This window comes from Microtus oregoni, unplaced genomic scaffold (genome assembly GCF_018167655.1).
Source record: "Microtus oregoni isolate MIOR12 unplaced genomic scaffold, Mior012 000051F_ref0000332, whole genome shotgun sequence".
Lineage (NCBI taxonomy): Eukaryota > Metazoa > Chordata > Mammalia > Rodentia > Cricetidae > Microtus > Microtus oregoni.
In genome coordinates, this window is record NW_024543811.1 from 15,297,304 (window position 1) to 15,317,462 (window position 20,159).

A 20,159-nucleotide genomic window follows, 5' to 3' on the forward strand; every position below is an offset into this window, starting at 1 on the left:
ATGGGACCTCCTGAATGAAGCTAAAATGCTTCTGTAAAGCAAAGGTCACGAGCAACAAGACAAATTGACAGCCTATAAGAAAAGGTCTTCACTAACCCCACATCAGAGAGAGGTCTGATCTCCAAAATATACAAAGAACTCAAGAAATTGGACACTAAAAGATCACATAATCTAATAAAAAAAAATTGTAGTACAGACAGAAACAGGGAACTCTAAACATACCTAAAAATAATTAAGGCAATATACAGCAACCCAACAGCCAATATTAAACTAAATGGAGAGAAACCTAAAATGGCTGAAAAATATTCAACATCCTTAGTCATCAGAGAAATGCAAATCAAAACAACTCTGAGCTTCCATTTTACACCTGTAGTAATGGCCAAAATCAAAAACGCTGATGACAACTTATGCTGGAAAGGTTGTGGGGAAAAGGGAACACTTCTCCATTGCTGGTGGGAATGCAAGCTGGATGTCAGTGTGGCGATTTCTCAGAAAATTAGGAAACAACCTTCCTCAAGACTGAGTAATATCACTTTTGGGTATATATCACAAGAATGCTCAATCATGTCATAAGGAAATGTGTTCAACTATGTTCACAGCAGCTTTGTTTGTCATAGCCAGAACCTAGAAACAACCTAAATGCCCTTTGATCCAAGAATGGATAAGAAAAATTTACACAATGGAGTACTACACAGCAGAATAATGACGGCTTGAATTTTGCAGGAAAATGGATGGGGCTAGAAAACATCATTTTCAGTGAGGTAACCCAGACACAGAAAGACAACTATCACATGTACTCACTCATAGGTGGATTTTAAACATAAAGCAAAGAAAGGCACCCTACAAACCACAATCCCAGAGACCTTAGACAACAATGAGGACACTAAGACAAACTTACATAGATTTAATCTACATGGAAAGTAGAGAGTAGAAAAAGACAAAATCTCCTGAGTAAATGGGGAATATGGGAACCTTGGGGGTTTGAAGGGAAAAGGCAGGGAGAGGAACAGAAAAAATTGAAGAGATAGAGGCATCCCTGTTTAGGTGGTGAGGAGTTCCATCTGCAAGGGAATGGTTCCTGCTTCTACACTGAGGAGATCCACCCAGTGAATCAGTCACAGCAAAGACTGGACCAAGACACCAGGCATCTCATGGCTCCATTTGAAGGAAGAGATGTGAAGGCGCCAATGCAAGAATTCCTCCAACAAACCAAAAGGCAACATGACATCACCAGAATCCAGGGATCCCGAAATAAGAAGAATTATACAGCCTACTCTGTCCAAGACCTTTATTAGGAAGGGTTGTTGTATTTTGTCAAATGCTTTTTTCTGGCATCTAATGAGATGATCATGTTGTTTTTATTTTTCAGCTTGTTTATGTGGTGGATTATGTTGACAGATTTTCGTATATTGAACCATCCCCGCATCTGTGGATGAAGCCGACTTGGTCATGGTAGATGATGATTCTGCTGTGTTCTTGGATTCGATTTGCTACTATTTTATTTAGCATTTTTCATCAATGTTCATGAGTGAGATTGGTCTGTGATTCTCTTTCTTAGTATTGTCTTTTTGTGTTTTTTGTAGCCTCATAAAAAGAGTTTGGCAATGTTCCTTCTATTTCTATTGTGTGGAATAATTTGAGGAGTATTGATATTAGTTCTTCTTTGAAAGTGTTGTAAAATTCTGAGTTTAAACCATCTGTTCCTGGGCTTTTCTGGAATTAGTATTGCTGTTGACTTCTAGTTTTAAAGCATGATCTGATAAGGTACATTGGGTTATTCCACTTTTTTTTTTTTTTTGCATTTGTTGCAGTTTGTTTTGTTACTGGGCATGCTGTCAAGTTTTCAGATGGTTCCATGAGGTGCTGAGAAGAAGGTATATTCTTTTCTGTTTGGATGGAATGTTCTATAGATGTCTGTTAAGTCCATTTGAGTCATAACATCTGTTAGTTCTCTGTTCATTTTTTGTCTGATTGAGAGGGGAGTGTTAAAGTCTCCCCCTATTAGTGTGTGGGGTTTAATATATGATTTAACCTTTAGAAGTGTTTCTTTTATATATGAAGGTGTCCTTGTAGATGGGGAATAGATGTTCAGCATTGAAATTTCCTCTTGTTGGATTTTTTTCTCTGACTAATATGAAATGTCCTTCTTTGTCTCTTTTGACTGGTTTTATCTTGAAGTCTATTTTGTTAGGATAGCTACAGCCATTTGTTTCTTAGGTCCATTTGATTGGTATATATTTTTCCCAACCTTTTATTCTGAGATAATGTCTGTCTTTGTGGTTGAGACGTGTTCCTTGTATGCAGAAGAGGAATGGATTCTGTTTTCGTATCCAATTGTTAGCCTGTGCTTTTTTATATATGCGTTGAGTCCTTTTACATTAAGGGAAATTAATGACCAGTGGTTGCTATCTCCTCTTAATTTAGTTTTCATCATTGGTGATATTAATTTGTGCACTTTTTTTATTCTTCGGGATTTGCTGTAATGAGATCAATTGTCTGTGTCTTTGTTGGTGTAGCCATCTTCCTTGGGTTGGAGATTTCCTTCTAGTATTTTGTGTAGGGCTGAGCTTGGGGCTAGGTATTGGTGAAATCTAGATTTGTTATGGATTATCTTGTTTTGTCCTTCTATGGTGATTGACAGTTTTGTGGGTATAGTAGTGTTGGTATGGCATCCATGGTCTCTTAATATCTGCATAATACTTGACCATGCATGACCTTCTGGCTTTTATCGTCTCCGTTGAGAAGTCAGTTGTAATTCTGATAGGTCTACCTTTATATATTACTTGGCCTTTTTCCTCTGCAGCTCTTAATATTCTTTCTTTACTTTGTAAGTTTAGTGTTTTGGTTATTATGTGGTGAAAGTACTTTTTTTTTGGATCCAGTCTATTTGGTGTTCTGTAAGCTTCTTGTATCTTCATAAGCATATCTTTATTTAGGTAGGGAAAGTTTTCTTCTATGATTTGTTAAATGAATTTTCTGTGCCTTTGAGTTGAACTGCTTCTTCTATAACTATTATTCTAAGATTTGGCCTACTTATATTGTCCCATATTTCCTGGATATTTTGGGTTAAGCTTTTGTTCGATTTAATGTTTTCTTTGGCTGATGAGTCTATTTCCTCTATTGCATCTTCAGCGCTTGAGATTCTCTCTTCCATTTCTTGTATTCTGTTGTTCATGCTTGCATTTGTGGTTCATGATCTTTTTCTCATGATTTCTGTTTCTATAATTCCTTTGGTTTGTGTTTTCTTTATTGATTCTATTCAGTTTTCAAGTCCTGAATAGTTTCTTTTATATATTTGATTTCATTTTCTTGGTTTTCTGTAAGTGATTTGCTGATATCTTTCAATTTTTTTGTTTTTTTTTCCTCAATTTCTTTAGGATAATTTCTCATTTCATCTTTAAGAATTTTAAACATTCTCTTGAGATTATTTTTTAGATCATTTTCTTCTGGTTCATCCATATTTGGTTGTTCAAGTCTTGCTTTTTTAGGGTCTTTAGTTTTTACTGGTATTGTGTTGCTCTTTGTGGTGTAGCACGTGATCTTACCTTTTCTACTCATCTTTTCCTCTAATAGGTATGGTTGGGGCTCTCTTGACATTCTGTTGAATAATCTTCTAGGTGCCAGTGAATCCAAAGCTCAGATGGTTGTTCCTCATGGTACAGTCAGTGTCACAGTTCTAGTTACCCCGTTGGTTACTTCTGTTCCTGGAGATAGCTCAGTGCTCTTGTGCTTTGCTCTGTTCCCTTGGAGTTTGCTGTCTTAAGCCTACCTTGGCCTAGCCTGCTGGCCTCGATCTGTTTCTGTAAATCTTGCTCTGGATCTTCTTCTGAAAACGTCCCTGACTTGGAGTTGGACCTCTTCTGGTGGAGATTGCTGACTCTGGATCTGGTTGCTGTCTCAGTCCTGATCCACCAGTGTTCTGGGAATGGGTTGGTTTCTAGCAGTGGATTTACTCCTGGCTTCTGCTCCCCTGGAGCTTGTTTCCTCAGGCCCTCTCTGTCTTAGGTGTCTTGTTCTGTTCCACTCCTGTGGAATTTGTTTGCTAAGATGAAGTTTATTGCCTGAGGTCAACTTTTGCCTAGGTTACTGGCTTTGACCTGTATCTGTAAATCCTGGTCTGGATTCCCTCCTAAAGAAGTTTCTGGGTTGGTTAGACATGGAAAGGTTTCTTTTTCTGGTCTACTGCCTTGGAGGTCCCAGGCTCGGGTGCACCTGAACCCGCAGAGGACCTGCTTACTTCCTCGGAAGTCCCAGACTTGTGCTTGAACCCAGCAGGGGTTCCAGGTTCCTGCCTATTCCCTTTGATGTCCTAAACCAATGCCTGAACCCATAGAGGACCTGGCTCATGCCTACTCTCTCTGAGATCCCAGACTTGCTCCTGGCACCTCCTAGATCTCTGGTTCCTGCCTATTCCTTTGGAGGACCCAGGTTCACTCAAGCTCAGGCTGACAGAGGTCCTGGCTCTGGCATAGTTCCTGGAAGGTTCTAGACTTTCACCCTGACCAGCAAGGTGTTGGCTTAGGTCTACTCCCTTGAAGGTGCCAAATTCTGTACCCTCAGCAGTCTCTGGCTGTGTCTCACTGTCTCTGGTTACTTCCCTGTACCTGTTCCAGTGGAGATCTTTGACTATGGATTTAGTTGCTGTCTCTATCCTGATCAGCCCATGTCCCAGGACTGAGTTTGCTCCTAGCTTCTGCTCCTAGTGGAGCTTGTTCTCTCTCCTAGGCATCTGGTACAGTCCCACTCTAGTTCTGATGGAGATCACAGACTCTGAGTCAGGTTGTTGGCTCAATCCTGGTCTGCCAGATGTCTCGGGACTGGATTTGTGCCTGGCTTCTGCTCCTGGTGGAGCTCCATTCTTTTATGTTGAACTAGGAGCAATTTTGTATTTTCATTGTTCTGTACTTATATGAAAATAGTATCATTTATTATCATTTTATTTTGAACCATTAGCAATTTCATAGTTTCATTGTTCTATATTTATATAAAACAAATTTCATATTCTTTGGTAGATTGAAATTGAAAAGATACATTTATACACTCTGGTTTGCTGCCCCTTAGTATCAATTGATTTTGTTATGAAATCTATTTTTTGATACCAGGATAAACATAAGCCTATTTTCTTTTTCTTTTCTTTTTTTTTTGCAATATACTTTTTAAAATTGTATTTATTGAGCTATACCTTTTTCTCTGCTCCTCTTCTTTTCCCCCACCCACCCCTTCTACTCTCGTTCATGGTCCCCATGCTTCCAATTTACTCAGGAGATCTTGTCTTTTTCTACTTCTCTTGTAGATTAGATCCATGTATGTCTCTCTTAGGGTCATCTTTTTCATCTAGGTTTTCTGGGATTGTGAACTGTAGGCTGGTTTTTCTTTGCTTTCTGTCTAAAAGCCACTTATAAGCGAGTACATATGATATTTTCTTTCTGGGTCTGGGTTACCTCTCTCAATATAATGTTCTCTAGATCTTTCCATTTGCTGCAAATTTCAAGATGTCATTATTTTTTTCAGGACATTATATAATTGTACTGCATTTTCCTTATCCATTCTTCGGTTGAGGGGCATTTAGTTGTTTCAGGTTCTTATATGACAAACAATGCTGCTATAAATATAGTTGAGTATATGTCCTTGTAGTACAATTTAGCAAACTGGTACAGCTGCTTTGTATATCAATGTGGCGATTTCTTAGAAAATTAGGAAACAATCTACATCAAGATCCTGCAATACTACTTTTGGGCGTGTGTTATATATATACCAAAGGTATACCAAAGGATGCTCAAATGTGCCAAAAGCATATTTTCTAAGACAATTAAGCATTTGAGTTACATGCTTATATAAACTTAGGTACTGTTCATTACTATAGTCATTCATCTAGATGTTGTACTTGATAATTTTATCATTATGTTAAAATCATATATTGTATGTATTCATACTAAAACAGCAACAGTTTTTATATGTTATCTTCCATGAGTTATCCAGTCAGCCAGATATTTATGCTTCTTATGTATATTTATGTTTTATTTGCCAAATTAGATTGATTTCTTTTTTGTTTTCTCAATTCCAGGATAAATATAAATTCTAATTTTTAAAACATTTTACCTAATTCATAATTAAAAGTCCATTGTATCTTTCTTGTGGTTATAGTAACTCATATTTATTAAGGACTATTTATTAGTAATTTCCATATGTCTTGCTGGGTTTTTTAGTTTTGTTTTGAAACAGGGCTTACTATGAAGTCTTGACTGTCCTGGAACTCATTATGTAGACAAATAAATATATTACTTTCTAATATACCTTTCAGTCAGCCAACCAAACATGCTTTAAGTTCATGTACTTTTTTCCTGTAAAACAAAACCTTTTTCTTAAGCCTTAAATTACGTTTTTCTATAATTTAGATTGCAAAACAATGATATCAGTAGTTTTTTTGTAATTAATTAAAACAAATTATTAATTCATGGTTTTCTTGAGGCAGGATTTCTCTGTGTATTCCTGGCTGTCCAGGAACTCACTATGTAGACTTTACTGGCCTTAAAATAATAGACCTGACTCCTGTTTTTCAAGTGCTTATTTTAAAGGCATGTGCCACCACTGAACAATTTATTTATTTTTTTTATTTTTATTTTTATTTTATTATTTTTTTTTTTTTTGGTTTCTCGAGACAGGGTTTCTCTGTATTTTTGGAGCCTGTCCTGGAACTAGCTCTTGTAGACCAGGCTGGTTTTTATTTTTTATTTTTTTATTTTTTATTTTTTTGCACAATTTATTTTATTATCTTATGTGTATTGATATTTAGTCCACATGTATGTCTGCATACTACATGTATGACTGGTGGCTAAGGAAATCAGAAGAGGGTGTCAGATTTCATGGAACTGGTATTATAGATGGTTGTGAACTGCCATGTGGGTTCTTGGAAATGAAACTACTTCTTATGGAAGAGCAAGCAATAACATTAACTTCTAAGCCATTTCTCAGGTTTGAATTCTTTAAGGCAATTTTAATATTTTGAGTTCCACTCTATTGACTTTTATTTTTTTATTTTTTTTATTTTCGAGACAGGGTTTCTCTGTAACTTTGGAGCCTGTCCTGGAACTAGCTTTTGTAGACCAGGTAGGCCTCGAACTCCCAGAGATCCGCCTGCCTCTGCCTCCTGAGTGCTGGGATTAAAGGTGTGCGCCACCATTGCTGGGCTCCATTGTCATTTTAATATGTTCAAAGTTTTAACACTAAATTTAAAAGCCTGACTACTGGATTATTTGAAAAGTTTAATAGTTTTCTGAATTTTTTTAACTTCATATTTAGAAATATTGTCTTACAGTGTTATGCCAAATATTTAGAGTTTGAAGTAATCTTTACCTACCATGTTTTTATTAATTAATAACTTAGCAATTGTGATACTTTTCACTAAAGGAAACAAGTTAATTCAAAGTTACATAGGTGTACAGTGCTTATACAAGAAGGTGAACCAGAACTACTTGTAAACATAACTTTAAAAATTATTAAAAGTTGGCTATATTGATCGATCTGTCCTGAAGAGAACTTGCTTTTGCAGAGGATCTGCATTTGGTATCCAGATATGGTGGTTATAGTCAGCTCAGTTGCAGGGGATTTGAAACATTCTTTCTGTCATTTGAGTATAGGCATGCACATACTTTATGCAGGCACAGTGATCATATGCTTAAAATAATAAATAAATTGAAAATATATTTTCAGGTATGAATTTGGAGTCTTCAGAGTACTCCATCAAGTCAATATTTTTTCAACTGATATATTTATTTTTATTTTCTTTGAAGTATTTGCCTATTTGAATTTGTGCCATGTTTATGTCTGGTGCTTATGGATTTTAGATCTAAAGTTATAGGTGGTTGTGAAGCTCTGCGTGGCTGATTGGAAACAAAACTAGATCCTTAGCAAAAGCAGCAAGTGGTCCTAATTTCTTTAATAGTCTCTCTAGCCCTGAAATTTGATTTTGATGATGCAGAAAAATGAACTTTTTGGATTTTTTTTTTTTTTTTTTTTTTTTTTTTTTTTGGTTTTTCGAGACAGGGTTTCTCTGTGGTTTTGGAGCCTGTCCTGGAACTAGCTCTTGTAGACCAGGCTGGTCTCGAACTCACAAAGATCCGCCTGCCTCTGCCTCCCAAGTGCTGGGATTAAAGGCATGCGCCACCACCGCCCGGCTTAACTTTTTGGATTTTGGATTGGTTACAAAGCTGTTTTGGAAATAGTTGTTGGTAGTATGTAGGAAAAGAAATATAATGACAATACTATTGTAAAGTTTTTGGTGTGAATATTTAAAATCTAAAGAGAATTTGAGGAAAGAATAAAGTTAGGGTGTTTAGTTCACGTTTATATTGAAATTGAGAAAAGAATTTAGAAAATTCTAACCAATATAAAATTGTGTAAGAATTCATTTCTTAGAAACATCTTAAGACTAATCTGACTTTTATTAAAAATCAATTTATAGCTTTTATATGTTTTCTGTTATCTTTTTCTTTTCTTAAAAAGGAATCTTGGTAAAAATGGTTTGTCTAATAGTCATAGTCTGCTGGATATATGCCCACCTCCAAGACCACCATCTTCACCATACCCTCCATTACCAAAGGAGAAGTTGAACCCACCCACTCCCAGTATTTATGTGAGTCTGATTAATTAACTAGAAATAAGTCAATTGTTTGAACTAACTTGAATGATACTAAAAAGTAGTTATTTAAAACAGTGTAAATTGACTTTTGGTAGCTATAAATTTTGACTCTTAATGGGTTGAATATTTCAGAAATTGTTTTCTGAATCTGAAAAAAGGTGCTCTTGTTATAGCATTTATTTTCTAATCTAAACTTCTAATCTAAATTTATTTTCTAAATCTAAATTTTGTTTATAGGTGGTAAATTAAATATTTTGTTTGGATTATGACATCAAGGAAACAAATTTCATTGCAATTAGTAATGTTTCTGTTTTTATAGGTTTTCATAAAATGTTAATAATACAAAAAATGTTTTTATTTCTTGTTTATCAAATATAAAGATTGTAAAATTAACATGTTTACTGGATTATATGGTTATATTCTTAGCACTTGTGAAAATGAGGGAGGCAGAACACATGTTCAAGGATAGTTTGTTGTGTATGATCAGTTTCAGACCAGCCAGGAATATATAGTGAGACCTTTTATGAGAAAAATAAAAGAGCAATAGCCTTACCAGTATTTGTGCTTCCTACCCTTTTTTCTATTTGAAGTGATTAAAGTTCTAGATAAATAAACTTAAGGGAGTACAATGTTGCTACATTGATTTACATATCTCTTTTCATTCCCTATATGTGTACATATGGTCGGGTATTGTATTGATTGCTTCCTTTTGAGCTTTTCTTTTAACACATTACATAAATCTTCTAAATACAAAGTGTTGAAAAAGAGACTCATGCAGAGATGTAGAAATTTTCAAAGAATGTTGAGAACAAACATAAAATAAGATTTGTTGTTTTGGGGCCCTAAATAGTTCTTCTTACATTTTACATTCTTTTAAAAAATTTATAGATATTAAGCTCATGATTTAGCACATATTTTATTAAATACGTGAAGTCAGTGCATTCAAAACATGCTGCTGAAAAGAAATTTGGTTAATTAAAATTTGCTTATCACTAGAAGTTCTATTGTTATGCAACTGATAAGAAGCATTTAAAGAGAATCAAATTTTTACAATTCTTTTAAAATTATCATTTAAAAGAAGAAAGTTATAATTTCTTGAAAGGATGATCATAAATACTATAATGTCATATCAATACATATCATACTTACATTGTCTATACTATGTTAATGGCTTGGAATATATTTGTTGTATATTGCCACATTGATGAAAGAATGAAATGTGCATACATTGAGAACTAATGAAATGTTTTAAATTTGCAGTTGGAAAATAAGCGTGATGCCTTTTTTCCTCCATTACATCAATTTTGCATCAACCCAAAAAACCCTGTCACAGTAATTCGAGGCCTTGCTGGAGCTCTTAAGTTAGGTAAGCTTAAAAATATTTGAGCACTTTCATTATTAGTGAACTTAAGTTGCCAGTCATTGGTTGCTTTATTTTTATCATATCAAATATTTTAATTGTTTCTTTACTTTTGTCTTTTTAATCTTCTATTGCTTCTGTTTTTTCCTCACTCCCTTTTCTTTTTTCCTCCCTTCTGTTTTTATAGTACTACTTTGCTTCTTTCTTTTTTCCCTCCTACAGCTCTCTACCTTGGCCCATGTGTATTTGTTTTCTATAACTTACTCTTTAAAGTTTTTCATAGTAATTTATCACTTAAACATGTTTATTTGAGCACACATGATATAAATGATATTGTTTGGTGACAGCTTACTTTAATTGAACATTTGTTTTAGAATATGGATAATTATGTTGCATAATAGAATATTTTAAAATGTATTTAAAAAATGTTTTTTTAGTATTTTTTGATACTTTTAATATAAAATACACCAGATACTTCTTTGACCTGTCTTGATGGCTAGCTAGATCAAGGTACTCTCTTGCAATTCTACCAAATGGATTGAAACTATTTTTATAGAAACATACTATTCCATAATGTAAAATTTTATGGTCTTTCAAATTTTCATTTCATTTACTGTAATTTTACAAAATTAACAAATATTATTTATTTATGAAGATCTTGGACTTTTCTCTACCAAAACTTTGGTAGAAGCTAATAATGAGCATATGGTAGAAGTGAGGACACAATTGTTGCAGCCAGCAGATGAAAACTGGGATCCCTCTGGAACAAAGAAAATCTGGCGGTATGAAAATAAAAGTTCTCATACAACAATTGCTAAATATGCCCAGTACCAGGCCTGCTCCTTCCAGGAATCATTAAGAGTAAGTTTATTTTGCATTAAAATTGGGGAGAAGAGTGTTAAGGGGATTTTAGTAAAGTAGTTTACTGTTCAGCAATTCATCTATGATACACTAATGTATGTTTTTAACACTGGCGCTATATGTCTATGGGCCTGTGTAATGTGTGTACTTTATACTTTGAGAAAAGACCTTTGAACTTACAGAACAGAATATGCTGGATGACTAGTGAGTTCAAAGGATCTGCCTGTCTCTATCTCCCTATACTAGAATTACAAAGCCATGACCTTAAGTACTTTGATAAGTTTGGTTGTGTTTTGACACAGGGTATCACTGTGTAGCACTGGCTGGAATGAAATTTAAGAGAGATTGCATCTGCATCTGCCTTCCAAGTGTTGGGATTAAAGATGTGTGCTACTGTACCTAGCTAGTACACTGTCAAAATTAAGAACATGTATATACACCATGAAATCCACAAATAAATACACACAGGAAATTAAGAACTCCATAGAAGGGATTTCCAATAGAGTCAATAGTATAATCATAGTGTAAGAACAGTATAATTGTTCCATCCATGTTCAAGATGGATAGCCACTAGTAAGTAGTCTGGAGCAGAAAAGAAACTCCTCTCAGAATCTTCCTTTTGCTAGGCAAATGATCTATTTCTATCCTAAACCCTAACCCCTCTTATGGTATATTTAAAGCACTAAGTATTTAGAACAAACGGAATGTTTTGAAAGCTGCCAAAGGGAAACAACCTCATTTCATATAAAGACAGAGACACATCAAAATAATGGTTCCTCAACAGAAACCTTAAAGCACAAATAGTTTAAAGTGACATGTTTTAAGGTATTTAAAAAAAAATCACATTTTTAAATACATGTACCAAATTAAGTAAAACTACTAATGCTAATGGAGAAAAAAAGAAAAATACTCCATGATAAAGGAATTTATACTCATTAAAGGATAGTCAACTAATTTTTCAGACTGAAAAATATAAGATTATCTAAGTTTGTCAAAGTTAATAAAGAACTCTATAAATAAAAAAGAAATTGCCCATATATATATACATATATATATGTATATATATATGTATATATATATATATGTATATATACACATTTTTTTTTTTTTGAGACAGGGTTTCTCCGTAGCTTTTGGTTCCTGTCCTGGAACTAGCTCTTGTAGACCAGGCTGGCCTCAAACTCACAGAGAATATTTATTTTTAGTAGTTTAAAAATTCAGTTATAAAATGTAAACCATTTCATCTTATTTTGAATGTCAATAAAACAAATACCAAATGCTGTAACGGATTTGGAGAAAGGGAAATCTTTGTGAATTGTTGCTTAAGCTGAAAACTTCTGTAAAGCAAAAGATATTGAGCCTATATAATTCATGATCCTGGAGAAGCTAAATAACAAGGTGAACCCTAAGAAAAACATATATAGATCCACCTGGAAAGGGGAAAAAACAAAATTGCCTGACAAAAGTAGAATGCTGAGGTTGGGGAGAATGGAAGGTGGAAGAGAAAGGGGAGGAGGGTGGGAACTGGATAGTTGAGATGGAGGAAGGACAGAGATAAGAACAAGGAAAGAGATATTTTGATTGAGGGAGCCATTATAGGGTTAGCAAGAAATCAGACACTAGAGAAATGACCCCAGCTAAGACCCTAAGCAATAGAAAAGAGGGTGTCCGAACTGGCCTTGCCCTGTAGTCAGACTGATGAATATCTTAAATATCACCATAGAAACTTCATCTAGCAACTAATGGAAACAGAGACAGAGACCCACAATGGAGCACTGTACTGAGTTCCCAAAGTCCAGTGGAGAAATACCAGTTTTTTAAGTTAATTATAATGATGCAGAGTCTTGAGAAATCATAATAGGAGCAGGGACATCTGGTTGATTATCCCCGTTGTTTCATAGTAGCATTTATGCCCCTAAGGTCATATAACATTTGAAATTTACTTTAATATCTATTTTCCTCACAGATTACTTGAATGTCCTGAGACAATGTAATGCTGCACAGTGCCAGAAGAAGAATTTTCCCCTGTCCAATTTAAGACATTAGTACACTTTCTTTTGGAAATATTTACTTACTTCAAATTTACTTTTGTATCTATTATTTTACATTTAGGCCACAGTTTCTTCTCCCACATTTCCTCCCAGTCCATATCCCCAACATTCACTTTGTTCCTCTCCTCCAATCAACTCCTCCATTTCTGTTCAGAAAAGGTCTGGTCTCCCATAGATATCCAGAAAACATTGCATTTCAGGTTGCAGTAAGACTAAGCATCTCCCCTTTTATCAATGCTCATCAAGGTGACTCAGCATGGAGTAGGGTCCCAAAAGCCCATAAAATAATCAGAGGTAGCCATTGTTCCCACAACTTTAAAATATATGCAGAGTGCCTAGGTCAGTCCCATGTAAGCTTCCTGATTATCCATTCGTTCAGTCTCTATGTGTCCCTATGAACCCTGATAGTTGATTTCATGGATTAGTTTGTTATATTATTGACCTCACTAACTCCTACTAGCCTTTCCTCTCTTCAGCAGGATTCTATGAGCTCCATTTAATCTTTGACTGTTGTGGGTCTCTGTATTAGTTTGCACCAATTGCTGGATGACGAGTCTCTGATGATTATGGCTTAGCCAACTATCTATGGGTATAGCACTATATTGTTAGGCATAATTACAGTAGCTTTTTTTTTTATTTTCTTCCATTGATGTTTGGTTTTATTCTGGGTTTCTATGTCATCAATGTCTGGGTCCAGGGTAGGCTCACTCCTGTGGCATGGGTCTCAGTCTAGACCAATTTTTGGTTGCCCATTCTCACAATCTATGTGTCAGTCTTACCTAGTACATCCCATAGGCAGGACAGACTGTAGGTCGAATATTGGGGTCTAGGTTGTTGCTTGATTTACCTACTCTCTCTGTGTATCTCTGTTCCGTTTTCCTACTTATGTAGTATGAGTAGCGGGCTGCTTCCTGCCAACCAACTGTCGTATGAGGAGTGGGCTGCACCCGACTCCTGGCCGCCTGGCTAGCTTATACCACGAAATAACACACAAATTGTATGTTATAAGGAATTTTGCAGTGAGGAACCACAGGTCTCTGTTAACTCTTGCTAGTTCTGGCTCATTATTTCTATCCTCTTAATGGCTCACTCCTGCTTCTTGATTCAGCCCATTTCTATTAATCTGTGTAGAACCACAAGGTTGTGGCTTACCAGGAAAGATTCAGCATGTCTGACCTGGTAGCTGGTTCCATGGTGGCCCTCTCTGCCTGCCTTCCTCCTCCCAGGATTCAGATCTGTCTTCCTGCCTCAGTACTGCCCTATCAAAAGGCCAAGGAAGCTTCTTTATTTAACCAATGAAAGAAACAGAAATACAGAAGGACCTCCTACACCGTACATGCCTTTCATCTTCTAGACTGTTGGTTGAAACAGGTTCATTCATCAACCAATAAGAGCAACACATATACAGAAGGACATCATACATCACTTACCCTTGCATTTTTTACTATAAGCAGAGGTGAGAAGTTTTGCCATGAGTTAGTTGCTAAGGAATTTTGCAGTGAGGACTACAGGTCTCTGTTAACTCTTGCTAGTTCTGATTACAGAAACTGGCAAGTGATCCAGGTCCCTCTGTTAAAAAGATGGTGATTTAATAACCCAGACTTCTGCAATCCTATCTTTGTGAGTAATCTGAAAAGTATAACTTGCAAACTGTATTCAGAGACTCTCAGGCTCGCTTAACTAATTGTAGAAAATAGGTTTAGAAATTTCTCACTGTACTGTGGACCAAAGACTGAACTTTGAGGGCTTGTTTCATTAGCTAGAATTATACAGTGTGTAGAGAAATGTTTCTATTCTCAGGACACAAGAATAATGGTGTCCCAAAAGTGAGGAAAACATTGCTAATGTTATGGGACAAATAAAATGGCTTTTTATAGTGGGGTCCAGGGTATCACACAAGAGAAATCTTTTATGTATATATATATTTTTTTTGAAAAATTTCACCCTCCTCCCCACCTCCCATTTCGCTTTCCCTCCCCCACTCCACTCCCCCTCCCACCTCTCTTCTCCCTCTCCCTCTCCAGTACAAAGAGCAGTCACGATTCCCTGCCCTGTGGGAAGTCCAAGGTCCTTTCCCCCCTCTATCCAGGTCTAGGAAGGTGATCATCCAAACCGGCTAGGCTCCCACAAAGCCAGTACATGCAGTAGGATCAAAACCAAGTGCCATTGTCCTTGGCTTCTCATCAGCCCTCATTGTCAGCCATGTTCAGACAGTCCGTTTTTATCCCATGCTTTTGGTTGATCCCAAATTTCCTGAGAAACTGCCACACTGATTTCCAAAGTGGTTGCACAGGTTTGCATTCCCACCAGCAATGGATGAGGGTACCCCTTACTCCACAACCTCTCCAGCAAAGGCTATCATTGGTGTTGTTTTATTTTAGCCATTCTGACAGGTGTAAGACGGTATCTCAAAGTTGTTTTGATTTTCATTTCCCTGATCACTAAGGAGGTTGAGCATGACCTTAAGTGTCTTTTGGCCATTTGAACTTCTTCTGTTGAGAATTCTCTGTTCAGTTCAGTGCTCCATTTTATAATTGGGTTAATTAGCATTTTAAAGTCTAGTTTCTTGAGTTCTTTATATATTTTGGAGATCAGACCTTTGTCTGTTGAGGGGTTGGTGAAGATCTTCTCCCAGTCAGTAGGTTGCCTTTTTGTCTTAGTGACAGTGTCCTTTGTTTTACAGAAGCTTCTCTGTTTCAGTAGGTCCCATTTATTCAATGTTTCCCTTCCTGTCTGTGCTGCTGGGGTTATACCTAGGAAGCGATCACCTGTGCCCACATGCTGTAGGGTACTTCCCACTTTCTCTTCTATCAGGTTCAGCTTGTTCAGATTGATATTGAGGTCTTTGATCCATTTGGACTTGAGTTTTGTGCATGGTGATAGATATGGGTCTATTTTCATTCTTCTACAGGTTGACATCCAGTTATGCCAGCACCATTTGTTGAAGATGCTTTCTTTCTTCCATTGTATACTTTTAGCTCCTTTATTGGAAATCAAGTGTTCATAGGATTGTGGGTTAAAATCTGGGTCTTCTATTCGATTCCATTGTTCCAAGTGTCTGTTTTTATTCCAATACCAAGCAGTTTTCAATACTGTAGCTCTGTAATAGAGTCTGAAGTCAGGGATGGTAATGCTTCCAGAAGTTCCGTTATTGTATAAAATTATTTTGGCCGTACTAAGCTTTTTTTGGTTTTCCATATAAAGTTGATTGTTGTCCTCTCAAGATCTGTGAAGAATTTTGATGGGACCTTGATGGGGATTGCATTCAATCTATATATTGCCATTTTGACTATGTTGCTCCTCCCAATCCAAGAGCAAGGGAGATCCTTCCATTTTTCTGGTATCCTCCTCAATTTCTTTCTTCAAAGCCTTAAAGTTCTTGTCAAATAGATCTTTCACTTCCTTGGTCAAACTTACCCCAAGATACTTTATGTTGTTTGTGGCTATCATGAAAGGTGATGCTTCTCTGATTTCCCTCTCTACTTCCTTATCCTTTGTGTATAGGAGGGCAACTGATTTTTTAGAGTTGATCTTGTATCCTGCTACATTACTAAAGATGTTTATCAGATGTAGGAGTTCTTTGGTAGAGTTTTTGGGGTCACTTATGTATACTATCATATCATCTGCAAATAACGAAAGTTTAACTTCTTCCTTTCCAATTCGAATCCCATTGTTCCGCTTATGTGGTCTTATTGCTATTGCTAGAACTTCAAGCACTATATTGAAGAGGTATGGTGAGAGTGGACAGCCTTGTCGTGTTCCTGAGTTAAGCGGGATGGCTTTGAGTTTCTCTCCGTTTAATTTGATGTTAGCTGTCAGCTTGCTGTATATAGCTTTTATTATATTTAGGTATGACCCTTGCATCCCTAATCTCTCCAATACTTTTAACATAAATGGATGTTGAATTTTGTCGAATGCTTTTTCAGAATCTAATGAAATGATCATATGGTTTTTTTCTTTCAGTTTATTTATATGATGGATTACATTGATAGATTTTCGTATGTTGAACCAGCCCTGTATCTCAGGAATGAAGCCTACTTGATCATAATGGATAATTTTTCAGATGTGTTCTTGGATTCGGTTTGCCAGTATTTTGTTGAGGATTTTTGCGTCGATGTTCATGAGTGAGATTGGCCTGTAATTCTCTTTCTTGGTTGAGTCTTTGTGTGGTTTTGGTATCAGAGTAACTATAGCTTCATAAAACTAATTAGGTAATGACCCTTCTGTTTCTATATTGTGAAATACATTAAGGAGTATAGGTATTAGGTCTTCTTGGAAGTTCGGGTAGAATTCCGCATTGAAACCATCTGGTCCTGGGCTTTCTTTGGTAGGGAGGTTTTTGATAACAGCTTCTAATTCTTCGCACCAACAGGTCTATTTAGATTGTTCACCTGGTCCTGGTGTAACTTTGGTATATGGTATTTATCTAAAAAAGTGTCCATTTCCTTTACATTTTCCAGTTTTGTGTTATACAGGCTTTTGTAATAAGATCTAATGATTCTCTGAATATCCTCTGTGTCTGTGGAAATGTCCCCCTTTTCATTTCTGATCTTATTAATTTGCAAATTCTCTCTCTGCCGTTTGATTAGTTTGGATAGGGTTTTATCAATCTTGTTGATTTTCTCTAGGAACCAGCTTTTTGTTTCATTGATTCTTTGTATTGTTTTCTGTGTTTCTATTTTGTTGATTTCAGCCCTCAGTTTGATTATTTCCAGTCTTCTACTCCTCCTAGGTGAGTCTGCTTCTTTTTTTTTCTAGAGCTTTCAGGTGGGTTGTTAAGTCTCCAATATGTGCTTTCTCTGTTTTTTTTAAGTGGGCACTTTGTGCGATGAACTTTCCTCTTAGCACTGCTTTCATAGTGTCCCATAAGTTTGAGTATGTTGTTTCTTTATTTTCATTGAATTCAAAGGAAGACTTTAATTTCTTTCTTTATTTCTTCCTTAATCCAGGTATGCTTCAGTAGTTGACTGTTCAGTTTCCATGAATTTGTAGGCTTTCTGGGGGTAGCATTGTTGTTGAATTCTAACTTTAATCCGTGGTGATCTGATAAGACACAGTGGTTACTAATATTTTTTTGTAACTGTGTAAGTTAGCTTTGTTACCGAGTATGTGGTCAATTTTCGAGAAGGTTCCATGAGCTGCAGAGAAGAAGGTATATTCTCTCCTATTTGGGTGGAATAATCTATAGATGGCTGATAAGTCCATTTGCTTCATTACCTCCATTAATTCTCTAATTTCTCTGTTAGGTTTCTGTTTGATTGACCTGTCCATTGGTGAGAGAGGAGTGTTGAAGTCTCCTACTATTAGTGTGTGCAGTTTGATGGCTGCCTTGAGTTTTAGTAATGTTTCTTTTACGTACGTGGGCGCTTTTATATTAGGAGCGTAGATATTCAGGATTGAGACTTCATCCTGATGAATTGTTCCTGTTATGAGTATACAATGTCCCTCTCCATCTCTTCTGATTGATTTAAGTTTGAAGTCAACTTGTTAGAAATTAGTGTGGCCACACCTGCTTGTTTTTTAGGTCCATTTGCTTGATAAGCCTTTTCCCATCCCTTTATTCTGAGTAGGTGCCTGTCTTTGTGGTTGAGGTGTGTTTCTTGTAAACAGCAGAATGTTGGATCCTGTTTTCGTATCCAATCTCTTAGCCTGTGCCTTTTTATAGGTGAGTTGAGCCCATTAACATTAAGTGATATTAATGACCAGTGGTTGTTAACTCTGGTCAGTTTTTTAGTATTAGGTTTTGTGTGTTTCCCTTCTTTGAATTGCGCTGGTGAAGGGTCTCTAGATGTCTGAGTTATTGTGGTCATTGTTGGACTCCTTGGTTAGTGATTTTTTTTCTATTATTTTCTGTAAGGCTGGATTTGTGGCTATGTATTGTTTAAATTTGTTTTTATCCTGGAAAATTTTGTTTTCCTCATTTATAGTGAACGAAAGCTTGGCTGGATATAGTAGTCTGGGCTTGCATCCATGATCTCTTAGTTTTTGCAGTACAACTATCCAGGAATTTCTGGCTTTCATGGTTTCCATAGAGAAGTCAGGTGTAAGTCTGATAGGTTTACCATTATAAGTAATTTGTCCTTTTTCCTTTGCGGCTCTTACTATTCTTTATTCTGTACATTTTGTGTTTTGTTTATTATATGATCCAGCCTATTTGGTGTTCTGTATGCTTCTTGAACCTTCATAGGTACCTCTTTCTTTAGGTTGGGAAAGTTTTCTTCTATAATTTTATTAAATATATTTTCTGGACCGTTGAGCTGCCCTTCTTCTCCTTCTACTCCAATTATTCTTAGGTTTGGTCTTTTTATTGTGTCCCTGATTTCATGAATGTTTTGTGATGAGAATATGTTGGTTTTGCTGTTTTCTTTGATCTGTGTGTTTATTTTCTCTATGGTATCTTCAGTGTCTGACATTCTTTCTTCTATCTCTTGTAATCTGTTGTTAGTACTTATCTCTGTAGTTCCTGTTCATTTACCCAGATTTTCCATCTCCATTCTTCCCTCCGTTTGTGCTTTCTTCATTGCTTCCATTTCATTCTTCAAGTCTTGAACCGCTTCCCTAACCTTTTTGATTGTTTTTTCTTGTTTCTCTTGGTTTTCTTGCGTGTCTTTGAGCGATTTATTCATTTTCTCTACCTTTTTGTATGTAATCTCTCATTGTTTATGTCAGTTTTTCACCTCCTGTTTAAGGTCCTCTATTATTTTCATATAGTTCACTTTTGAGTCGATATCTTCTATTTCTTCTGTAGTAGGGTGTACAATTCTTCTTATTTCGGGATCCCTGGATTCTGGTGGCGTCATGTTGCCTTTCAGGTTGTCGGAGGAATTCTTGCATTGTCGCCTTCCCATCTCTTCCTTCAAATGGAGCCAGGAGAAGCCTGGTGTCTTGGTCCAGTCTTTGCTGTGATTGACTCTCTGGTTATATCTCTTCAGTGTAGAAGCATGAACCGTTCCCGTCCAGATGGGATTCCTCAGCAACTATACAGGGCGGCTGGTAGCCCAATGCTCCAGTGCCAAAAGGATGAATGGAGTGGGGGTTTCCAGAGGAGCACAGGAAGCCTGGCGCAGGAACGGACCCAGGCTCCCTTACAGGGGACCCTGAGGCCTGCCCAGTAGGCAGACACTCACCGCTCTGGGTGGGTAGCCTTAGTGTAGGAGCTTAAAACTGTTCTTGAGCACTGGTCCTAGCATACAGCAGGGCAGGGTTGGGGTGGGGTGCTGGGGGGGGGCTAGGTCGTGCAAAAGAAAGA

General features: G+C 36.5%; 1 protein-coding gene across 5 annotated transcripts in view; it reads left to right on the forward strand.

Annotated features, from left to right (window-relative positions):
- Positions 1–20,159, forward strand: part of LOC121437302 (histone demethylase UTY-like) — a 161,522-nt gene that overhangs the window by 86,052 nt on the left and 55,311 nt on the right. For all 5 annotated transcript variants that reach the window (XM_041637157.1, XM_041637154.1, XM_041637158.1 and 2 more), the window contains 3 exons: positions 8,503–8,632; positions 9,899–10,004; positions 10,654–10,859. In XM_041637157.1, the coding sequence (XP_041493091.1) occupies positions 8,503–8,632; positions 9,899–10,004; positions 10,654–10,859 (442 nt within the window). The remainder of the gene's footprint in view (positions 1–8,502; positions 8,633–9,898; positions 10,005–10,653; positions 10,860–20,159) is intronic.